The 24,672-nt window shown below is 39.1% G+C and overlaps 1 protein-coding gene across 1 annotated transcript in view; it reads left to right on the top strand.

Annotated features, from left to right (window-relative positions):
• The window catches only part of Zfyve16 (zinc finger FYVE-type containing 16), a 42,282-nt gene that overhangs the window by 5,656 nt on the left and 11,954 nt on the right, over positions 1–24,672 (top strand). Inside the window, exons 2-11 of the mRNA XM_051172602.1 lie at positions 3,521–3,549; positions 4,404–4,511; positions 5,588–7,854; positions 9,242–9,338; positions 12,155–12,316; positions 15,026–15,168; positions 17,507–17,885; positions 19,222–19,344; positions 20,775–20,930; positions 21,782–22,006. Coding sequence (XP_051028559.1) covers positions 4,442–4,511; positions 5,588–7,854; positions 9,242–9,338; positions 12,155–12,316; positions 15,026–15,168; positions 17,507–17,885; positions 19,222–19,344; positions 20,775–20,930; positions 21,782–22,006 — 3,622 coding nt within the window. The 5' untranslated portion in view covers positions 3,521–3,549; positions 4,404–4,441. The remainder of the gene's footprint in view (positions 1–3,520; positions 3,550–4,403; positions 4,512–5,587; positions 7,855–9,241; positions 9,339–12,154; positions 12,317–15,025; positions 15,169–17,506; positions 17,886–19,221; positions 19,345–20,774; positions 20,931–21,781; positions 22,007–24,672) is intronic.

Genomic DNA, 24,672 nt, shown 5'->3' with positions numbered 1-24,672 from the left:
TTCCATATAGGTTTTTTCTGTATAGTTCTGACTAACTTGGAACTTGCTCTTTTGACTAGGCTAACCTTGAACTCAGAGATCCACCTGCATCTGCCCCCTGAGTTCTCGGGCTAAAAGGCATGCACCACCATTCCTGGCTCTTATATCTAATTCATGTGTAGTGTGTATTCTTCAGGATTGTGATTGCTCACACAAGTTCTCTCTGAGTAGATTTAAATGTATCCAGTAATCTCTTTGTTTTTCAGTATATCTCATAAGGATGTCTGACATATATAGCAGTTTTCCTAGGCTTCCATTTTATGACTTTGTATGAATTCCGTTTGTCTGTCTCTGATGAATAGCGTGTTGCCTAGATTTCAAGTCTTCATCTTCTTTAGAGTCTCCCTCATATTGAGACTACATCTTTCATTTCAACCATTACATTTGATTGTTGGCGTCATTTGTTACTTTAAAATTTTTAGAGCATGGTTCTAATGCTCCTTTGTTCTGTTATTGTTGAGAAGGCTAATGCCAGAGTGATAATCAGCCCATTACTTTTCTCTGGAAACACTTGTATTTACTCAGCAGCATACCTTATATGGTGGGCACCAATAGAGACACTGACTATGGGGCTAGAGAGACGGCTCATCAGGGAAGAGCACTGGCTACTCTTCAAGAGGACCCAGGTTTAGTTCCTAGCACATGGTGCCTTACAGCTTTCTATAACTCCAGTTCCAGGGAATCTGACACCTCTTCAGGTAAGCCTGTAATGCATAGACCTGCACACAGGTAAAACAGCTATACATGTGAAATAACAAAAAAGAGGGGGGATATGAGTGACAGATGAGTGAACAAAATACGAGGCCCCACCCTATGAAAGTTTAAATTCCAAAAGAAAGTTACTCCAGGTGGTACAGTAATGTATAAGTAACTTATATAATGCCTTGCAAGGACATAAAGTAAGTAGTTGCTTTAGGAAATAGGAGTTCTGTGCTAGTGTTCCTTTTGCTTTCAGTCTTAAACACTTATTTCCAAAAGTCAGCACTTTCCCCTCTGTACCCTACAATGGCACTGTTTCATACATTTGTAGTAAGTTTGACTCTTGTTGTATTCAGTATTTCATTCTGTGATCTCTGACCTTGTAAGTCTTGATTTTTGTCAGGTGCACATTGAGAGGTGGTATATTTCTCTTATGCTCTTGGTTCACCATTGTAGTACCATATGTGTAACTTTACTTCCCTGTAACACCCACTGTATTCTTTTTTTTTTTTTAACCTTTAAAATGAACCCACTGTATTCTTCAGCTCTCTCCAGCTCTCCCTAGTTCCAAACCATTGGCAATCACTGTATGGTCATTATTTCTGTGGTCTAACTTTTTTAGAATGCTACATAATTGCATCATAGCGTAAATAGAGATTCTTCTATTTATTGACATGTGTTTAGAGATCATTACTGTGCTTTTGTGGCTCATTAGCACATTTCACTGAATAAAAATATGCACCATGTTTTATTTATCCATGTGCCTACGGAAGACACGTGGTTGTGGTTGCTTCCACTTTTTGGCAGTTGTGAAAGAAGCTACTCACACATGCATTCTTTTCCAAGTGGTAGTGTACACCTGTAACAGGAACACTCGGGGAGTAGAGGCAAGAGGGTCAGGAGTTCAAGGTCATCCTTGAGTATATGTTTGAGTTAAGGGCTTTCTGCGCTAGATGAGACCTTGTCAACCATCCAAACAAATAACAATTTGTAATTTTCCCCCCCAGAACAGGAATTTTCTGTGTCACCTTGGTTGTCCTAGACTCACTTTGTAGACCAGGCTGGTCTTGAACTCACAAAGATCCACCTGCCTCTGCCTCCCCAGTGCTAGGATTAAATGCATGCAGCTCAAATAACAACAACAAAAAACAGAACAAAACAATCAAACCCCAAAACCCCAGCAAAACACATAAATGCAACATAATGCATGAACCAGTGCCAGATGGTATATACCTATAATCCCAGTGCGCTAGTTTTCATTTTTCTTCTATTTCTAATTTAGGGTAAATTGGATTTTCAATATAGTTTCCCAAATTGGAAGTTTAAACTGTTGATTTCAAGTTTTGCTTCTTTCTAACAATACATTTAACCCCGTTAGTGTGACTGATGAAAGAACTGTTTTTACTGAGATCCTCAAGCTTCTTGGATTTCTTAAGATTTCCCCTGTTGACTTTATGATCAGCTGCTGTTCCTCATATGTTCCCTCCTTACGGTTTTGTGTTCCCATTTCATAGTTGCATAGATGCTTCTTTCCTTCAGAATATGCTTTGGTGTTTTCTTATTTCCTACATCGTCTCTTCTTCCAAATTCCTTTTATTAGCTTAGTATCTCTGCTTTGTGTACATTTCTATGTATATGGTATAATGGTATATTTGACAATGGAAACACAAGCTAACAGGCTTTATTGAATTAAGATGCCATATATTGCTATTGAAAATACATCTGAAATGTACCTTGGTTTAATCTTTCTATGAGTATTGTTTAACTTTGAAAATGACCCTTTCTCTCTGGCTGCTCTATCTTTGGAGTTTAGTTGTTTCCCTATAATGTGTTTAAAAGTGTGAATTTCTGTTTATTTTTTTATTGTGATATGATGTATTACTTTTATCTGTTGTGAGTTCTGGAAAAAGTTGTTGGCATTGCCTTCAAATGAAATTTTCCCATGTTTTTCCCTTGTGGGACTCTATTCTCATTCTTTTATTGGAAAATTTCTATTTTACATTTATCTCTTCTTCATCTCTCTGTGCTGCTTTTCAGGCAATCTCTCTCCTTGTGCTTCTCACTGCTGCATCACCTGTAGCCTAAGTTCAGGCCTCTCAATCATAATTAGTTTTTAAAAACCTTATCTCACTTCTGTTCATTCTCTATTCCAGGCAATGTTTGAGTGCTTTTATTTGTCTATATTCTTTTGTTTGTATGTATTTTTACAAAATTTTCATTGCTCGCTTTGCAAAAATTATACTTGGCAACATTTTGGAAGTAGTTTTTTGTTTGTTTGTTTATTTGCTTTATTTTTTTAAAACTAGTTATTTACCACAGACTGCTTGAAGAACCTAGTTTTCCTGGTTTAATTTACATAATTGCCTTGTTTTTTAAAATCTTATTTAGCTGTCTTTAGATGACTGAATTTCCTGTAAACTTGCAGTTTTCCGATTTGATTAAACTCAGGCTCATGTTGTATGTGGTGGTGTTCGTCCACAGTATTGATGTTGAAACTGATTGCTGGGCTGCAGTGAATTGACCCAACCCTGATATCAATGAAGTTCCCCATCAGACTTTTCTCTAAAGTCTAAATATTCATTGGCAACAATTGCTTAGCCCACTTATTGCAGTAGGGGTATGAAAAGATTTTTTTTAAAGTTTAAATCCTTCTGCATATATTTACTGGACTTCTTACCTAAAGAACATTCCCTTGGCAACTGTTGTGTTATTTGGAAGTGTATTCTATAAATAAGTGAAAAATTAGTTCTCTGCTTATTTTCCTTAATTCATTAATTTTCAGAGTTATAGTACCATAGCAACCCCCAATAGGTGGGATGCTTTCATTTTGAGCTTAACATTATTATGATTGCTTGGTTTTTAAATGTTATTTGGTTTGTTCTCAGTTCTGTGTTCTCTTCATTATTTTGATAGCCATTTGTCCCACTGAGGTGAGAAAGAGCCCCTTCACGTAGATTCTTTCCTTCTGGCGTTGATCACTGGCAGATTCTTGCAGCATCTCCAGCTTATTTAGTAGAGTTTTTGCCTAGGCACTTCACAGATCTTTTCATGAAACTAGCTTTAGTTTTCTGTGCTCTGCTTTTGTTTTTATATAGTATACTTTATATTACTTGACTTGCAACATTTAAATATTTTAGCTTTTCATTGTGAAACTTTTTTTGACTTGTGAGTTATTTAAATACATGTTTAAAAATTCATAAAACTGGCCTGGAGAGAAAGGTCAGTGAGAAAGAGTGCTTGCAATGTAGGATTAGACTCGAATTTGCGTTATAGTACCCATGGTAAAGCCAGACATGGTTGTGTGTACCTGTAACCCCAACATTGTGTGATAGGTGGGTCCTTGGAGCTCTAGGCTTCCAGTTCAGTGAGAGAGCCTGTCTGCAGTCAGTATAGAGCGAGTGACAGAGGAAGATATGCATTGTCCTCCTCTGGGTACAGTAACAGTACAACAACACAGTAGCTTGTGTGTGCAGATGTTGTGTTGTAGAAGTTGGCTCTCATGTCATTTTCATGTTGAGACCAGTTTTCTACCTAAGTTATGGAAAAGAAGCACTGTTTAACTTTTTTTTTTTTTTGTTTCTACTTCAGTTGTTATATTGGCACAGAGTAGATGGTATAATATTTATATGATGGAAATTAAATATAACGTACCTTTTCTTTTCTAGATATACAAGAATTAAATTCTGAATAGCCTATAGGTAGGATGGACAGTTACTTTAAAGCAGCTGTCAGCGACTTGGATAAACTTCTTGATGATTTTGAGCAGAACCCAGGTTTGTTGGTTTTTCTACTTTGCTATTAGAATCTTAAAATGTCTCTTTAACAAAAATTATATTTCAATCTTGGTCACATTGTTATATTCTCTAAAAATAATCTGCCTGTTTTATTATAATGTATGTGTTTATTCTTATACGATTAGGATAAATAGTCAGAAATAAAAGTTTGTAGATACAAACTTAGAAGAAGATCTTTATAAGGAAGTTAAAAACAATTTGATAGAGCTCTGTAAGATGAAATGTCATTACCAACAGATGATATTTTCTCAGAATGAAGTTAGGAAATTGCAGGGCTATCCTGGCTAGATTTTTATTGTTGTGAAAAAAATACCAGGAGCAAAATCGACTTGGGGGAGAAAGGGTGTGTTTCACCTCACAGTATTTAGTCCATTACGAAGGGAAGTGAGGGTACTGACTCGAGGTAGGAACTGAAGCAAAGACTGTGGCAGAGCAATGCTTACTGGCTTGCTCCTCATGGCTTGTTTCTTACAACTCACAACTACTGGCTAGGAGTGGCACCACCCACAGTGAGCTGGCCCTCTCCCATCAACCCTTAGTCACAGGAGTGCTTCACAGACTGCCCTGCAGACCATGTGGTGGAGATATTTTTTAAATTGAGGTCACTCTTCCAAGATGATTCTAGCTTGTGTCAAGTTTACAAAAATCTAATCAGGACAATGACAGAATAAAAGTAGATGAAGATAAGATTGCTCTTCATCCTTTTCTGCAACTGAGTTATTGGCAGTGTTTCTGTCATCTTATGACAAATATTAATAAGAAGTAAAAACTACTGGCTGGGAATGGTGGTGCGTACCTTTAATCCCAGCACTCGGGAGGCAGAGCCAGGTGGATCTCTGAGCTCCAGGCCAGCCTGCTCTACAAAGAGAGTACAGAACAGCCAAGGCTACACAGAAAACCCTGCCTCGGGGGTGTGGTGTGGTAGGGAGGGGAGAAGTAAAAACTAGAACAGTTCAGAGCAAATAAAAAGTCAATATAAAGTTCTAGAAAGCATATCTTCAATCTTGATTTGATTTGGATCCTCTGAGTAACCTTGTGCTTCTATTTTCCACTAGATAAACAAGATTATCTCCAAGATACACAAAATGCATATGCTTCTAACCACTGTTCAGTTTCTTCAGAGTTGGCCTCTCCACAGCTAGCGTTACTGCTGCCAAAGGACCAAAGATGCACTAGTAGTTGTGCCTCATCCGAAACATGCTGTGAAACGAATGAGACTTTTCTCAAAGAAAAACCACCCGAGGGGTTAACTTCTAGACAGAATGAAAAAAACGTAGTGGGGCTTGATCTTCTCTCTTCTGTGGATGCTAATACTTCAGATGAGATCCAGCCTTCATGTATGAGACGGTGTAGTAAGCCTGTCTGTGACCTGATAAGTGACATGGGTAACTTAGTACATGTCACCAATAGTGAAGAAGACATTAAAAAGTTACTGCCAGATGACTCTAAATGTAGTACAGATGCTGTGATCGCATCGGGTTCAGAGGCTTTGATTGGATTGGATTTGCCTTCAATCTCAGATCCCCTCATTGTTTCTTCAGTAGACCATGGTAGTGATGCCATCAGAGAAGAGCAGAATCACGTCAGCTCTGGCTTACAAGACAGAGATAATAGCAGGATAAAAGAAATGGGTATACAAGTGGACACAGCACTTTCCGATTCTTGTAAATACAGTGGAACAGAAAATTTAAAGGATCAAATTATTTCTAATGAGTTAAAAACAATTGATTTTAACATGTCATCTACTTTGACTGAACAAAGTTCTGAAATGTCTAATGCCAAAGATAGCCCACAATATAAGAGGCTGCTGTGTGACTTGTTAAAAGACGATGGCTGTTTGACAGAAGAGAAATTAGATGTGGCAGTGACTAATGCAGACTGTTTAGAAGAAGGAGGTAAAACAATTGCTATGCCTTGCAAGCTTCCAAAAAATGAAGGAACATCCCTAAGTGACACAGATTCAAAAGATGGTAGCTTCAAAGTACCTGATTTTTCCTTCCAGGAAAATAGAACTGCTGTGTTCATGAAAGAATCTGTAAAAGAAGACTCAAGAGACTTAGACCTTAGAGATAATAATGGTGTAGTCCAGGTTTCCCCTTCACCGGTAGCTGTTTCGTGTGAAGGTGCACCCTCCTCACTGTCCTGTCCTTCATTGGCTGGGTCTGTGTGTGGATCCTTACGTGACAGTAATGTGCATGGTGATTGTGTACCTTCTGATGAGTCTGAAGGTCAGAATGATGACGCAAAGACTATCCGTGAAGAAATGCGAAAGAGTGCTGCCTCAGGTGGGGAGCTCGTTAGGGAGCCGGGTCTGTTGGAAAAGTGTGAGAGCATATTTCTTCAGCCAGTAAATGAAAAGAAAGGGGACGGAAAGGTTGAAGTCGAGCAGGAGGTAGTCAGTGGTGAATCTGTGGAGTACCCCGAGGACAGCAGCTCTGCGGCAGCTGCAGAGCCTCAAATAGCACACTCTGCTGCGAGGGCCCCAGAGTCCCATGACCAATGTGAAGGTCTCCCTTTTTCCATCAGTGATGTGGATGGGCAAGAGTTAGACTACTTTAATATTGACGAAAGCATGAGAAGTAGCACGCTCGTCAGTGATGCCGAACTTGATGCTTTTCTGAAAGAACAGTGTCTTCAAAACTCTAACACAGTGTCTTCTGAAGAAAACGAAAATGAGTTACAAACTCAGATGAATCACATAGATATAAAAGGATTAAATGATGAAAATGCTGGGGATATATACTTCAATGCTGAAGCAGGAGCTGCTGGTGGAAATGGAGGTGTTGGGATTTGTGCAACAATTGATAAGGAAAACACAGTAGAAAATGGTGGTCCTTCTGTAGAAGAAAAAAGCACAAGTTCAACTGAAAGACGGTTATCTGCCACTAAGTCTGACATAAGGAATGAATTGCCCGTCCCCAGTATTAACACCCAAGCTGTTGGAGGGGCTAGACCTAAGCAGCCGCTCAGCCTTCCACCAGGAACAAGGAGTTCAAAGGAGCTGAGAAAGCCAGCTGTGCCGGAAAGGGAGCCGAGCGCAGCAGGTGCTGTTGCTGCCCCCACTCGCTCTGCAGATCACATACCTGACTCTCAGGCCAGCTTCAACTCCAATTACATTGACATAGAAAGTAATTTTGAAGGTGGATCCAGTTTTGTAACTGCAAACAAGGATTCTCAGCCTCAAAACATTTGCAAAGAAGGCTTGGTTTTGGGCCAGAAACAACCCACATGGGTTCCTGATTCAGAAGCTCCAAACTGTATGAACTGCCAAGTCAAATTCACTTTTACAAAACGGCGACACCACTGCCGAGCATGTGGGAAAGTAAGTTATAGAAATCTTGCCTTTTTATTCTGACATGGTCCTGGGGATTACAACTAGATCCTCACACGTCAGGCACACTCTCTCTGAGGTACTTTTCTATCCTCTAAGTGTTTATGCTCTCTAATATTGATAAATCACATGTGCCAAACTCACTGAACCCACCCTTTGTCCTTGAATACTTAATTGTAAGATCATTTTGCAGCCAATTTCCTGATCATTGCCTAGGGAAACACTAGAAAGCTAGCTGGCTTTGTTTGACCTTGCCATACTGTCTATAAACTCTAAGGAGATTGTCTTTAAAAACTGGTGTGCTTTTTATAGTACCTTCAGTACTATATTGGTTTCAGATCAAACTACCATATCTTAGCCAAATAATGTCCTACTTATGAAAACCAGGGTCTTATAAATTATAGGCAGGCTCATTCTCACTGAGCTAATATTTAGCTGTTACAGGAAGTTTTTAAAATGCTGGACATATTTCTGTTAACATAATTGATTCAAAATGTCTCCTTATCATAGATATGATTATAAATAACAATATTCATTATATTAGAGTTCTCTAGAAAAACGTATGTATGTGTGTATATATATACACATATGTTTACTTGTTTGAGACAAGGCCTCTCTATGTTATGGTGGTTGTCCTAGAGCTCTCTCTGTAGACCAGGCTGGCCTCGAACTCACAGAGATCTGCCTGCCTCTGCCTCCCAAGTGCTGGATTTAAAGGCATGAGCCACCAGTGCCTGGCATTAATATATACATTTATGTGTGTGTAATTATAAAGGGATTGATCAGATTTGATGCTCGGGGCTGATCAGTCCAACAGTGGTTATCTGCATGTTGTAGAGCAGATAGTTCCGTAGCTGTTTAGTTCAGGAAGCTGGAAGCTTTGAGCAAAGTGTCGGTGGTAGGAAAGCAGTCCTGTCTGATGCTGAGGCCAGAGATCTGCCTGCAGAGTCCTCCACATGCCTGAGGAAGTGGGAATCTGTTGTCCGTAGATGGGGACAGCAGCAGTACACACACAGCTTGCCCTCACTGGCTGCCTTTCTCTCCCACTGTTATGCTTGCCAGGCCTCCAGTCTATTGGGCATTGCTGCTCAAGTCCAGGGTATGTCTTTCCCCATTAATTATCCATCTAGTCTTGAAATACCCTCACAGACACACCCAGAACTCCTTAACACCTCTCCTTCCCATTAACATTGACAGTTGGGATTAACTGTTATACTTAAAGATCATTAAATAATTGTATTTATGATTATGGTGGTTAGAAAAATAAATCATTTAATAAAGTAAGTTTTAGCTAATTAAGCTTTGAGCTCCTATCTCTTGCCTTTCCTAAGCTTAAACATACTTGAGACAAACAAATTTGGTGCTTTATTCTTTACAGGTATTTTGTGGTGTCTGTTGTAACAGGAAATGTAAGCTTCAGTATCTAGAAAAGGAAGCAAGAGTGTGTGTCATCTGCTATGAGACTATTAATAAAGGTGAGTATTAACATGGCATTTTTTTCATCCAGTAAATGAATATATATTAAGAATAACTGGATTGTGACAAAAATAAACTTCTTTATTTTCTTAAGGCAAGGACCTAGTGTTGACTTATCTGGCTTAGGTGGGACATCCTAAGGCTTGGTTTCTCTTTTTGTTCCACTCTCACAATTAACACTACCAGTCTGGAAAGGAAGCATTCAGGTACCAAGTCCCTAAGTGCTATATTTCATCCGCCTACTGTTTCATCATCACTGTCATCCTTATCATTCTAGTGGAAACAGTCATAAAAAGCTACCTTGTTGGTGCTCAGTATTATATTTTAACGTTACAAGGCAAGATAGAAGTTCTTACCCATTAGATAATTGCCTGAAGTGAGAATGAAAGATAAGGTGTTACATATGATTTTATAGCTCATCGGGCCACCATGTTGTGTACATGCTTTGGTCTCATCTTTTCCCCTTTATGGTTGTAGAATGTTCCATGTGTGTGCTTCCCATTGTTTCTTGGCTCTCTAGCTATTTTCCATTTTCAGCAGTGGTCTTTTTTTGAGTTCCCACAGGTTGCATACTCACGTGTGTGTGTGTGTGTGTGTGTGTGTGTGTACGTGCTATGCTGTGCTTTTACCCCTAGACACATGTCTGTTCTTTTGAATAGTTCTTGCATTTTCAAAGATTTGTTGACCGTTTAATTCCCAACAAAAATTACTTGACCCTTTTTTGACCAGGCCTGTAAACTAGCTCCTATTAGCCAGGAGAATAAATACCTGATAATAATTTGTTTCTCTCTTTTGAATGAAGATAAATTTTTTCAGCAATTCTCCAAAAAGCTCTGATGTGAGTCTGTTAGCCTGAGGTAAGCTGTTCTACTCCCTGCCTCTGACCTATACTCTGGAAGATAATAGAATATAATTTAAAAATATTTTTATGTTATCACAATTGTTTATGAAGAAGCTACATGCTTATAATTGTTTTTCTTCTTGTACTGTTTCTGTAGCTATTAGCCCATGCAGTTTGCTAGAATTCAACTTTTAGAGCAAGTTCCCAAATAAAGGTTCCTACTTAAAAAGCCATCAACATTTGAGTTGACAAGAAGAGACATTCTGACCATAGAGTCCAAGAGAGAGGAGAATATGCTCACTTAGTGGACTTAGTGGAATACTGAGTTAAAAATCAAAGATATGAGCTGGGCAGTGGTGGCGCATGCCTTTAATCCCAGCACTTGAGAGGCAGAGGCAGGTTGATCGCTGTGAGTTCATGGCCAGCCTGGTCTACAAAGAGAGTCCAGGACAGCCAAGGCTACACAGAGAGACCCTGGCTCTAAAAAAAAAAAAATCAAAGATATAATGTATAGGAATGGAGATGAAGCTCAGTGGCAGAGTGCTTGCCGAGCATGTACAAGGCCATGGCTTTAACTCCCATCAGCACACGCACAAAAGAATCCACTGTGGAATGAATTCACTAGGTGTCTGTTTTATTTTATTTTGATACCTTACATGTTTGATTTAGGGAGCTATTAATGACTATATACTACAAGAAAATTCAACTACAGGCTAGAAGATGATGGAGGTGATCGTTTAAACATTGCTGTCAGCCATGAAAAAGATGAACCAAAAGTTGTGAGGGACATTTAATGAAGGGATGGAAAAGTGAGTAGAGATTGTGGACAGCGAGAACACTGCAAAGATTGAATCTAGAATGTAAAGCTCTGTGGATTTTACTGGCTATTGGGAGTGAGTTCTGAGAGTGCTGTCATTCTGTGATGTTAAGGAAGATTGGAGCAGTGACAGTATTTGGTCATTCAGTTTGGGGAAGCGCTGAAGGTACCATTGCCCATATTGTTCCTTTTTCTTATTGAAAAAATATTCAGTGATCTTTAGGCACTATTCTATATTCTGGAGCTCTAGCTAAGAACAAAATAATTGTTGACAGTGGGCTTTTTGAATGCAGAGATGGACAATAAACAGAGAGGCTATCAGATGGTAATAATACCCTAAACTTAAAATTAAAATGTACAAACATAGACAGGAACAGATTAGTGCCCATAATAATGCTTTGTAGTATTATGATGCATGACTAGGGACTGAAAGGCATAGCCTGGATCTGTGTGAGTCCCTGTAGAGGGAAGAGCAGGCAGCCTACAAGAAGAACAAGAAGGCACAGGTCTCTGGCTCATGATGGGTTGTACTGAGAGACGAGACTGGGGATGTCAGTCCTACAGGACCTGTCATTTAGACAACTTAAAGTTTTAATCCAGTTAGAAAGCCATAAAGGCTGGGGGTGAGTGTGCACGCCTTTAATCCCAGCACTCTAGAAGCAGAGACAGGCTGATCTCTGAGTTTGAGGCCAGCCTGGTCTACAGAGTGAGTTCCAGGACAGTCAGGGCAACACAGAGAGACCCTGTCTCAAAAAACCAAAGTGTGGGGAGAAGGGGGAGGAAGAAAGCCATGAAGAATTTAAACTGAGAACTAAGGAAATACTCATGAAGGTCGAGTATGTTGCCAATAGATTGTAGGAGTAAAAGGGGGAAAACAGAGACACTTGTACTCAGTAAAGATGATTTTCTGTAGTAGATATCAAGCATATGCCAATTTAAAACACGGAAATAACTGATCTGTAGCTTATCAAAGTGGAGTGCTGCCAACTAAAGAAAGAAGCCTGTACTAGTCATTTGGACATCGTTGTCAAGTGCCACTTTCTCCTGATTGGCCATTTATTTCTTTCTCCTTGTAACTTGAAAATTCAAATATTTATTATAGCTTACTAGGAAGTTCACAAGCATGAATTTTTAATATTTTTCTTTCCCCTTTATAGCTCAGGCCTTTGAAAGGATGATGAGTCCAAGTGGTTCTTGCCTTAAGTCTAATCATTCTAATGACTGTGCCACCGCCCAGCCGCTTCAGGAGACCCAAACGTCCAATACACCTTCACCTACAACGTTGCCCATCTCAGCACTGAAGCAACCTAATGCTGAAGGTAACCAGAGCAAGCTTCTGTGGTTTCCATCAAGGCTCCACTGTCAAATAGAAATGTCTAGCAGTCGGGATCTAGACAGGAAAGAGAAACCAGCTAAGCACCAGGGGGTATTTATATTGGGAATTGGTATGCATGTGTGTTGGAGATTGGAAACTAACTCAGGAGTCTCTGGAAGCAGGAAGCAGCCACCACCATTAGGAAGGAGTAGGGGACAGATGAGGGGAAGGAAGTGTAGCACTCAGAGAGGGGTACCCAATGCTACTTAGCTCTCAGACCTGGATGTTGGGGCTAAAGTTACCACATGACTGAAGCTGTGACCTCTGGGAAAATGTCATATGGCAAATACTAGAAGCATCAAGAGTCGTATAGCTGGTGCTCAGATGACTGAGGGAAAGTTCTAGATTTGATGTTGAGTGTGCTGAAAGTCATGGGATATGCAACGTATTTGGTGGTGGTGGTGGTTCTGGTATTGTTGCTGTAAGGGGATCCTAGCAGGAAGAAGGGCAGAAAGATTCCCATCCTTTTCCACATTTGGTCTCCATCTCCCACTAACCCCTACCCCTGGCATAATGTGACCATAGCCAGTTAGCGAGTAAACAGGTCTGCATTTGTACTTTCTAGACTTCCAGACTAGCACACAAGAGCTCAGTGTGGAATTGGGGCTTTGTTTTCTTTCTCTTTTGAGACAGGGTTTCTCTGGGTAGCCTTGGGTGTCCTGGACTCTCTTTGTAGACCAGGTTGGCCTCGAACTCACAGAGATTTCCTTGCCTCTGCCTCCCTGAGTGCTGGGATTACAGGTGTGTGCCACTGTATCTGGTTAAATAATTTTTTCCTTAAAACTTCTTTAATCGGGAGCTGGAGAGATGGCTCAGTGGTTAAGAGCACCACCTGCTCTTCCAGAAGTCATGAGTTCAATTCCCAGTAACCACATGGTGGCTCAAAACCATCCATAATGTGATCTGATGCCCTCTTCTGCAGATAAAACACTCATATACAATAAAATAATGTCTTTAATCATATATTTTACACAATAACAAGCTATTTATTTATTTATTTGTCATTAGTTTTAAGACTCAATCTAGTCTCAAGCTTCTGAACTCAAGAAACCATCCATCAATGAGTCATTGGTTAGAGACATGTTACCATGAAATCTATGTTAAACCTTTGAATTGTCTGCTATTGTTCCGGTTTATGGCCATTTTCAGTCTCATATAGGGCCAGTATTTATTTTCAGACATAGTTTGGAAGCCAAGGCTGTGACAGTTTATAAAATACCTGTAAATATCAGTTAAAGTAAATTTTATTCTTCTAAAAGTTTATTTAGATTATTACTCAATGGCTAGTTTTTATATTTATAATCATATCTGAATGGAGATGTAGTTATAAAATTGGATATTTTACCCTAAAGATAACAAATTTGTGTCTAAAGTGATTCATATGTTCTTAAACGGACAATCTAAATTATTATCAGACTGTTGTAAATGTAAGAAAGGTAGCTTGTTTGATACACCCACCCATGCTGCAAATACATATACATAGCAACTTTTTCCATGTTTTCTCCATTCTGAAAAGGACATATGAAACTTCTTGTATTACAATATTATTCTAAAATCATCTGACTTTAATTCTCTTAGCCTTTCTGTCTAGATACTTTCTAATAACAACAAAAGCAACAAGTATTCCTGCTTATAAACAGACTTTCCTCCAGATTTGAGAGGAAACAGTAATAAATATTAGTAAGGTTTATGGCACATATCATAAGAACAATAGTGTTGCTGTTTGCATGTAAGTGAAAATACAAAAACATCTCTTGAAATACATAAGTTATCCAGTTTCCTTTTTTTCACATTATTTTCAGCTTATTTCTTCATGTTATCTGTATGATTTCTTTACTTATCTGGTAGGCTCTGATCTCTGCTTTTCATCCTTGCTCCTTACTTGGCCCTAAGTTGTATTCAGTAACTGCTTGGTTATGATTTGGATCAAATGTTTCCCATGGGCTCATGTGTTGAAGGCTTGGTCCCTGGTACATAGCAGAAGTGGGGTTTTAGGGAAGTGATTAGATTTCTAGGGTTCTCAGCTAATCAGTAAGTTATCTATTGATGCTTCATAATCTGATGACCTTATTGGGGGATAGAAGGTGGGAATTTAGCTGGAGAAAGAAGGTCACTGGGGATATACCCTAGAAAATATGCATTTTGTCATTTTCCTTATTTTGTTCTCTGCTTACTGGCCACCATGAGGTGAGCAGCTCTGCTCTGCTCCATCTTCCCCACCAAGGTATACCACCTTGGACTGAAACTATGGGTCAAAAAGAAAGCTTCCCTTTAAGTCATTTCTCGGTGGATTGTCTTAGCAATGGACAGCTGGCTTACTTAACACACTGCTCCATATAGACATCACCTCAGTACTAGAGGCCTTGTGTCTTCCCCATGTCCATATGGCATATCTCGCCTTTCCTTTTAGAGCACGTGGCTCCCATAGCCACAACTGTTGTAGTGTTCTCTGTTGGTGTGACTTAGATAGGTGTGGACCCTGCTCAGGGTACCTGAGTTATGGAAGCCATTTTCACAGGCTTCTGCAGCCCTGAGAATAAAGGACTTTCTAATGAACGGCAAAAGGATTCTGAAAACATTAACTGACCTGTTTGGTATTGTATCACTGCCATATTGCCAAACTAAAACAGCTCACCTTTTCAACTCATCTTAGGACTGTGCTCCAGAGAACAGAAGAGAGTATGGTTTGCAGATGGCATACTGCCTAACGGTGAAGTTGCAGATACCACAAAATTACCATCTGGAAGTAAAAGATGTTCTGATGACGTTAGTCCTGTCTTTCCTGACGTGCCTGCAGTAAGGAATCTAAATAACCTGCATTAATCCTAATTCCCCGTCTTTTGGATGCCTTGGCTTTGCCTAAAGAACTGCGTGTGCACAATTTGCTTACTGGGCTTCCCTTAGAGCTATTAGCAGACCGCATTATTTTGGAGTACAAGATTGTGGGAAACGTTGATAGAGCAGCTCTGTCAGTCTCTCTTTTCCTACATCTCCAAATGGTTCCTAGCATTTTTTAGTAGTAAAGTGTTTTTATAAAGGTATGAACTTTTCTTTATATATAGTGCTTTTGCACACTTAGTAAATTATGCTACAATGTAAACATTACTTTTATGTAGTCAGACTTTACTATGGAGCCTGGATCCCCTAAATCTTGAGATATGCATGGGTTGTTAATAGATTTTGAATTTTACTCTTTGAAGTGCTTATTTTAGTTCTAATGTGTGTGTGTGTGTGTGTGTGTGTGTGTGTGTGTGTCTGTGTCTGTGTCTGTCTGTCTGTCTGTCTGGGGGTATGTACATGTATGTGCAGGCATCTACAGAGGCTAGAAGAGGGCATTGGATTCCCTGGAGCTAGAGTTCCGGGTGGTTGTCAGCCACCTGGTATGGGTTCTAATAATTAAACTGTGGTCTTCTGTAAGAGCAGCAAGCACTTGTAGTTGCAAGCCATCTCTCCAGCCCTGGTTTTACCCTTTTAAATGTTAGTTTCAGGCAATGATTCTCAATTTTTGAACAAACATCTCAGAACCTTTTCATATGCTTTAAATGTTATAGAGAACCCCAACGTGTAGCTTATGTAGCTACATGTATTTGTAATTAACTGTTGTTTTTGTCTTTTTTTTTTTTTTTGGTTTTTTGAGACAGGGTTTCTCTGTGTAGCCTTGGCTGTCTTGGACTCACATTGTAGACCAGGCTGGCCTCAAACTCACAGGGATCCACCTACCTCTGCCTCCCGAGTGCTGGGATTAAAGGTGTGTGCCACCACCACCCGGTTTTTAAAACTAAGAGAAAACTTTAAAATATTCATTATTTAAAAATAATAAACTTGGGGCGTGGTGGCACACACCTTTAATCCCAGCTCTCCAGAGGCAGAAGCAGGCGGATCTCTGAGTTCTAGTCTAGCGAGTCTACAAAGTGAGTCCAGGACAATCAGGGCTGTTACACAGAGAAACCCTGTCTGGAAAAATCAAAAAACAAAACAAACAAACAAAAACAACAACAAAACTCCAAAACCAAAAAACTTACTTTATAAACTACATAATATATAAGCCAATAGATAATATTTTAAGAAAAAACATATTTTAAAAACCATTTCACGAGGCTGGAGAGATGGCTCAGCAGCTAAGAGTACTGTCTGGTCTTCCAGAGGTCCTGAGTTCAAGTCCCAGCAAACACATGGTGGCTCACAACTATCTATAACATGATCTGATGCCTTCTTCTGGCTTGTAGGTGTGCATGCAGGTAGAGCACTCATATATATAAAATAAATAAATAAATCTTTAAAAATAAACAAACAGATCACTTGAGTGGATACTGGCATTGTTTCAGTTTTGCTTCCACATGTAGTGTACTGGGGTATACTCTGTGGGTTCTATGAAGAAAATCTAGGATCTTGTTATCCCCCTGAAAGGTTGTTGCGGATTTCAGCAGTCCCTGGACTACTTTTTGAGACTCATAATTTAATTTAGATTAATATTGAATTAATGGTTTCCATGCATTCAGGAAAGTATTTGTTGGTGATATTTGCGCTTGCATTTACACAGGTGTAGGTTGGAAGCATGTGATATATACCATCTGCAAGTAGTAGATTTTATAGATAGGTGTATTTCTTAGTTAGCACCTATTTTCAATCCTTGTTCTAACAAAATGGGAGTTTTAAACAGATTAATAGATACATTTGGGTCCATGAATTCGTCCCCCTTAATATTTATGCTGGGCATACTGTACGAGAAAAGGCTTTGGTGAAGGTGACTCAGCAGTGGGTTTTTCCAGGTGGCTGCTGCTGTGTAATCTACCACTCTGCTTCCCAGCCACTCCCTTGCTGCCTTCCTGTTTCTTCTTCCCTACTTCTCCAGGCTGTCTTGGCTGTTTTAAAGGAGAGGCCTTGAGCGGAGCTAAGTCGGCCACTATGTAATGTGGAACACATTAACGAAACCCTGTGCTCCTTAATGTGGTATACCCTGAACTTAAAGGAGCAAAATGGCCTCCATTTCTTGGGAAATTTAACTTTAGGAGAATTTAGGAGCCTATGTTGATTCTTTTTATTTTAATTAAAATATGTTCGGTTATAGAGGTCAACTTTTCACTGTTAAACAGATAATGTGGACTGATTAAACTTTTTATTCTATATTTTACAGATTGTTAATAAAGTAGATCATACCCATTCTACTATGGTGGAAAAGCCAAACAACGAAGTAGGTGACATTATAAGGAATGAGCTAACTCGCAGTCCAGTTTCTCATGTTGCACCTGTGGAAAAGCTGCCTATGAGCACAGGCACTGAAGACTCACCCACGCCCGGCCCTTTCACACTGGAAGATGATGTTTTTGAGGACAGTGAGGAGCCATCTACTCCCACTGTCATCACCACTAACACTGGTTTGCCTGTTGCTAATGTCTCAGACTACAGGTTATTGTGTGGCATTGCCAAATGTGTCTGTGGCAAGATTAGTCTTCTGCCTGATGACGAGGCTGGTTTGCCTCCCCTTCTGGCCACATCTGGAGAAGAGGGATCAGGTAGGATAATGGCTACTTAAAATGAAAAATGTTTTGGTTTTTCAAGAAAAGGTCTATGTAACTGTGGCAGCCTTGAAACTCGCTATGGAGACCAGCCTGCTGAGAGGACAGCTGTGTGCTATTACATCTGCCCTAGGAAAAAACAACTTTTTAACAAGAACATAGGAATTTTGTCTATAGATTATGAAATGCATTTTTTTAAACTTACACATTTTTGTCATGATATATACTTTTGTTATGATATATACAAGAGGTCATAACTTTAGTTTATAGAAAGTCTTATTTGTATAAAACAAATCCAAAGTGATTTTAATTTTTTAGTCATTTATTGCATGTGGGTCTATGACTTACAATGGGGAAACGCATCAGAAATGTTTCTACTTTAGGTTTTACCTCCAGCTTTTGTATTTCATTTTCTTAAGAAGCAGGGTTCCCAAAGAAATAGCATTAAATTTAATGACAAAACTAGGAGTTTTAGGTCATCATCTCCTACTTACTTCATGTATGACCTTTGAACTTGTTATTCAATCTCATTGGGTCACCATTTCCTTGTAAAGAGAGACAGCAGATGAGCTGGGCTGCTGTGGCTGGGTCCCGTCTCCAAGCCACCTGCTGCCTCAAACATTTTACCACATCCTGAAATGCAGGCTTTTGTGTTGTTGTCTGCATGTCGTGTAGAGAAAAGCAGTTTACTATTGCCCTGCTGCCTGTAGGAGGCATGTTGTGAGCTTACCTCTAGAGACAGCGGTGTTTGTAAGCTCTGTTCTTGGAATGCCATGCATGTCTTCTGTTTGTTGTCAAGTTTTGTTTTGCTGGGGCCACTTGTCACTGATAGACCTGTGGCAGCAAGCAGCATAGGAAACGTGAGTGTAGACTTTCTTCAGAAATTAGAACCCATTTTAATGTATGTGTGACATGAAGGAGTGTGCGTATACGTGTGTGCAGGTCTGGGGATGACTTTGTGGTGGGTAGAATGGTAGGTTCTAGGGAATCAAACTTGCATAGCCAGTAATTTAACATACTAACCATTGTGCAGGCCTCAGAACCCACTTTTGATAAAAGAGTTCTAAAACTTGAAAAGTATAAAACTTTTATAGATAAATGGTGATTGAATATGTATATTCACATATATCTGAGTAATATCTATTCATACTGTGTTTAGTGGGTAGAAAGGTAAAAATGACTATGTAATTATTGCATACACTGGTAATTGGTTTCAAGAAACATGCTTGTTTTTGTTTTTAAATTCGATCACTCTTCTGATAAATTTATACTTTTTTCATTATAAGCACATTTGAGAGGATATTTATCCTAATTAATATGTCTCTCCTATTAGTGCCTGTAGTGCAAGAACACCCATCTCATGAGCAGATCATTTTGCTTCTTGAAGGTGAAGGATCTCCTCTTGCCACATTTGTTCTAAATGCTAACCTACTTGTGAATGTCAAGTTAGTATTTTGTAAGTAGAGATTCATTTTTCTGATTATTTTGCAGTAAAGATATCTAAAGTAATTATATCTTTGTGTTACATTTTGATTGACAAGTAGTGAAAAATAAGCAGTATGGAATATATTTTTCAGCCACATGTGACTATCATACTTTTAGATATAATCGTGATTGGCCTTAGACTTAAGGATTTCCTGCCTCTACCTCTGGAGTGCTGGGATTACAGGCTTAGTTGAAGTGTTTTGGTTTTGTTCATTTTCCTGTATCTATCAGCTGCTAGGTGAAGCCTCTTAGAAGACAGTTATGCTAGGTTCCTGTCTGCAAGCATAGCAGAGTAACAGTAATAGTGACAGGGGTTGTCTGTATCCCATGGGGTGGGTCTCAAGTTGGACCAGTCGTTCGTTTTCCATTCCCTTCTCTCTCTCTCCCGTCTCCCTCCTCCCCTCTCTCCCCCATGGGGATTTAGTCTAGGCAGTCATGTATGGGAGCTAAGCATTCTGCCAGGCAAGGCAGTCTTGTCAGGGGGAAGTGATTGGAGAGCAGGCAACAGGGTCCATGTCAGAGACAGCTCCTGCTCCCTTACTAGGGCACCCACATGAAGCCTGAGCTGCCCATCGGCTGTGTCTGTGTAGAGGACCTCATGCATGGTCCTTGGTTGGTGCTTCAGACTCCACAGGCCCCTCTGCGTCCTAGTTAGTTGGCTTTGTTGGTCTTCTTGTAGAGCTCCTGTCACCTCTAGGCCCTTTTATCCTCCCTTCCCCCCCTCCTGCCCCCCCCCCCCCGCACCCACTTTCCCACTAGACTTCCTATGCTTTGCCCAGAGTTTAGCTGTGAGTCTCAGCATCTGTTTCGAAGCGCTGTCTCAGAGGACAACCCAGATAGTCTCCTGCCTGCAAGCGTAGCAGAGTATAGTTAATAGTGTCAGGGGTTGGCTCTCCCCAGTGGGACGGGTCTTGGGTGGGGCTAGGTATTGGTTGGACATTCCCTCAATCTCTGCTCTATCTGCTCTGTCTTTATCTCTGCACGTCCTGTAGTCAGGGCAAGTTTTGTATTGAAGTTTTTGTGGGTGGGTTAGTGTTCTCCCTCCTTCTACTAGGAGTCCTGTCTAGTTAGAGGGTGTCCTCTTCAGTCTCCATGCCCCTGCTACTAGGAGTCTCAGCTAGAGTTCCCTTCATGTCCTCCCAGAGGCTTTCCCTTCTCTGAAAAAACTGGAAGTTCTGAATCCACTGCTTTCCAGCATGTTAGTGCATCTTTTACTGTAGTGTATCTTACTGTTAATACTTGTCTCCTATGATAATGTTTCTTACATTAATCATAAACACTTAAAGGGTTTTATCAAGAGATTTTTTTTAATTTGATAAATTATGCTTTATGCAAAAGCAATGTTAGGCTTTTAAATTAATGAAAATTGACATTTATAGTTGTGTGTCATTATTCCTCAAGATTCCTCAGATAAGTATTGGTACTTCTCAACCAATGGATTGCATGGCTTGGGACAGGCAGAAATTATTATCCTGTTGCTATGTTTGCCAAACGAGGATACAGTTCCTAAGGACATCTTTAGATTATTCATCACCATATACAAGGATGCTTTAAAAGGTATACTGTTTTTTTGTTTTTGTTTTTGTTTTTGAACTGCTGAGACTGGGGAATGGATAAACTAGTTTAAAGGCATTTATATTTCAGCTATGCTAATTGTACTAAAGATTTATTTTGTGAAGAAATTGATGGTTTCTACAAAGAGCTTAATCATCATTAATTTTATGTGATTAATGTCTCCACATAAATTTTTTTCTTTCTTTCTTTCTTTTTTCTTTTTCTTTTTTTTTTTTCCTGAGATGGGTTTTCTGTGTGCAGACTTGGCTGTGCTTTGTAGACTAGGCTGGCCTTGAACTCACAGATCTGCCTGTCTGTGCCTCCGCAATGCTGGGATCACAGGTGTGTGCCATGTACCCAGCTGACTTTTAAAAAAAATTTTATAAATGAAAATATTTTTGCCTACTTGATTTTTAAAAATGTTATCTATGTACTTATCATCTATACTAGATTGGGAGGCTAATTTTTCTTATTGCCATGCACAAAGGACAAACAAATTAAGGCATTACACAACTTGAAACATTTTCAATTTTTTCTTACAGTCCCCAACCCAGTCTCCAGAAGTGTCTCAGCTCTGGTCACAGACAAGGTTCACCAGTCTCTTCTCGTTCCCCCTTCTCCTCTCTAATGTTTTTTCATGGTGTCATGAATTGAACCTAGGCCCTGAGTATTACTGAATTACATCATTCTAGCAGGGAGCTGTACCCCAATCCAAATAGAGGCTTCTTTAAGAGTAGAAATACAACAAAAGTCTATATTACTTTTACTTAAAATGTATATTGGGGCACTCAGAATGTTTTATAAAAAGAATAATATAACAACTTAAATATTTTTATTAATAATATTATTTCCAGGAAAGTACATAGAAAACTTGGACAATCTGACCTTCACTGAGAGTTTTCTCAATAGCAAGGATCATGGAGGGTTCCTGTTTACTACACCGACCTTTCAGAATCTTGATGGCCTCCCAGTACCAAGGAGCCCTTTTCTCTGTGGCATTCTTATCCAGAAGCTGGAGATCCCCTGGGCCAAGGTTTTCCCTTTACGTCTATTGTTGAGACTGGGAGCTGAATACAAAGGTAAGTTTGAGAATAGTAAGGCAGGAGCCAAATTTTCATATATACTGAAAATAAAACAATAGATTCAGGGAAATCACTTAAGTAATTTTTACTAAATTAATAGAACTACTTTTGATTTGGTGTATTTGTAAATTTCCAAGACAACCCTGTTATACCAAGTTAGTGTGACAAAGATGGCTGTGTCATGCACTCTCAGGATACTTATAAATTATACCCTTAAACTCAACGTGAAGCTGATCAAATGACCCTGAGCCCTGGTCCTCCTGTTTCCACTCCCAGTGCTGAGACTGCAGACTTGTCCCGCCATGCTTGATTCTTTTTTCTATTTCAAAATAAAGTTCTTTACATGATTACTTTTGATAAAGTATTCTTAAAATCATGTATCATTGATAGTTTTGATTTAACTACATATTAGGCAAATTAGTGCCCCCATGCTTGTTTATAAACAGTGATTCTTAGGTGTAGTACTGTTGTAACACTTGCTGATGTAGCCAAGGGTTGAGAAAGTGCTTTAGAGATGGTGGTTGCCATTTCCTGAGTTTACATCCTCACTTTAATTTTTATATTCCTAATGCTTAGCTAATTACTCAGAAGTGCCAAAAATATCTCATCTAGATACATGTCTATGTGTGTGTTTGAGTGCCTACCTGTGACACAGCCGGAGATTCTAGCACTATTATGATGGTCAGACTTTTGTATATTGTTATTGTTTTCATTTCACAATGGTTTCTAATGTTAAGCTTTAAAAATTCCGCTGTACTTTTGTTCTTATCTTTTTTGTTTTGTTTTGCTTTTTTGAGACAAAGTTTCTCTGTGTAGCCTTGGCTGTCCTGGAACTCACTTTGTAGACCAGGCTGTCCTCGAACTCACAGAGATCTGCCTCCCTCTGCCCCTGTGCAGGGATTAAAGGCGTGCGCCATCTTATTCTTGGCTTTTTTAAAAAGTGATTTTTTGTTGTACAGCATATTGTTATGCAGCATATTGTAGTTAACTATGAGGCATTTGGTTTAATAATTTAGCAGGCATTACCTTGGAGAGAAAAGTTATTTCCATTTCAGAATGCACGTTCTGAAAGATGATTTGTTTAGATCATCTTTTGGCAATAGTTTGGCAAACTGTTAAATTCTGACTTTGATGATAGGAGTTCTTAGTAATTAAGACAAGTATTTAATTCTATTATAAAAATAACTTTAATCTCATATTTTGTGTGTAATTGTAAGAATGTATGGCCTTTTACTCTGACCCACTGTTTTTTTCACAGCCCAATGTTTTGTTGCTGATAATAAAATTTGAATGTTGTTTTTATTAAAATTTAGGACAATATGCCAGCTAGCTGTTAATCACTATGAGGCCTATAATTTGTAGGTGTGGCCAATATCTTCATTAGAAGTATCTAAAAATAATAAGACTGGTTTTTTTATAATGATGCTTAGAAGATCATGGAGTATCATGAGGAACTTCTCAAAAGATCTCAGGTTGAAATTGCAAAACTGCATAGTAGTGATGGGAAGAGCCATCAGTGGAGATTAACCAGCCTCAACAATGTTCTGTGTTTGTTATGTTTTGCTGGACCTTAGATAAACTGACACTGAGGTTGGCGGTGCTCATGCCTGTCTAGATGTAACTTGGATTTTTTAATGGAATATACATGTGGGACATTTAATAAAAAAAGTCAAAATCCCAAGATAAAAGATGAAAATAGCTTTCTCAGGTCAGCAACCATCTGTGTAGACATAATTAATCATAAGACTGTAATACTAAAGGGCGTCATCCTAAGCCACAGCCTGTGCTGTATCTTAAGTAAAATCACCTCTAACAAGGGCTGCTGCTCACTCATAATAAAAAGATGAGGCAAAACCCAGCATTTACATTAATTACATCCTCTATAGTTTTCTTGTCTTTTAACACTAACTGTTACCAGTCTAAACTTCTGTTGTCCAAATAACTTAGGAGGTTAGGTTTTGTTTTTATTTAAGATTACAAAATACATTGTGCGAGCAAGGATGCGCTGCTCACTGAAGGTTAGAAAACAGTTGAACTAGTCTACCCTTTTCTTTTCCAGCTTCAGGGTACCTGTTGCTAACAATGTGTCTTCTTTTTAGTGCTCTATACTTACAGTGTGTGCCCTAATATTTGACATTCTTGTCTATTCCCTTTCTCTGCACTGGCTCCTTTGACTCTTTCCATAAGTTCCCTTTATCATTATGACCAAAGAACTATACAAATATATTACCATTTTTAATTACCATAATTTGGTGTTGATCATAGATGTCTTTAAAGTTTTTAATTTGGAGACTAGGGTATAGTTCAGTAGTATAGCGCTTACCCATCACACAAAAGGCCCTGGGTTCAATCCCCAGCACTACAACAGGAACGACCAAAGTGCTACACTTTAGATTTTTGTATTTCTCTTTAAAGTAGAAAATTTTATAGAGGGTGAAGCAATTATTGTAATTTTTCTTTCCCATTGGAAGTTTTTTAGAAACAAAATAAAACATTAAATGCTTTGGAATCAGAAAATCTCAGTTCCAAATCTTTTTAACAGTTAAGTGAACAAATGTATTTATCTTCTCTCAATTAAAAAAAAAATCTGTAAGTAGGTGTAGGCACCGTCCTTGTTATAGGGTTAAATCAGGGAGTCTGTGGGAAGGTCCCAGTTCGTATGG

The sequence above is a fragment of the Acomys russatus genome, chromosome 30, assembly GCF_903995435.1.
Source record: "Acomys russatus chromosome 30, mAcoRus1.1, whole genome shotgun sequence".
Classification (NCBI taxonomy): Eukaryota; Metazoa; Chordata; class Mammalia; order Rodentia; family Muridae; genus Acomys; species Acomys russatus.
Note: the sequence above shows the minus strand (reverse complement) of the source record. Positions and strands in the feature narration are given on the sequence as shown.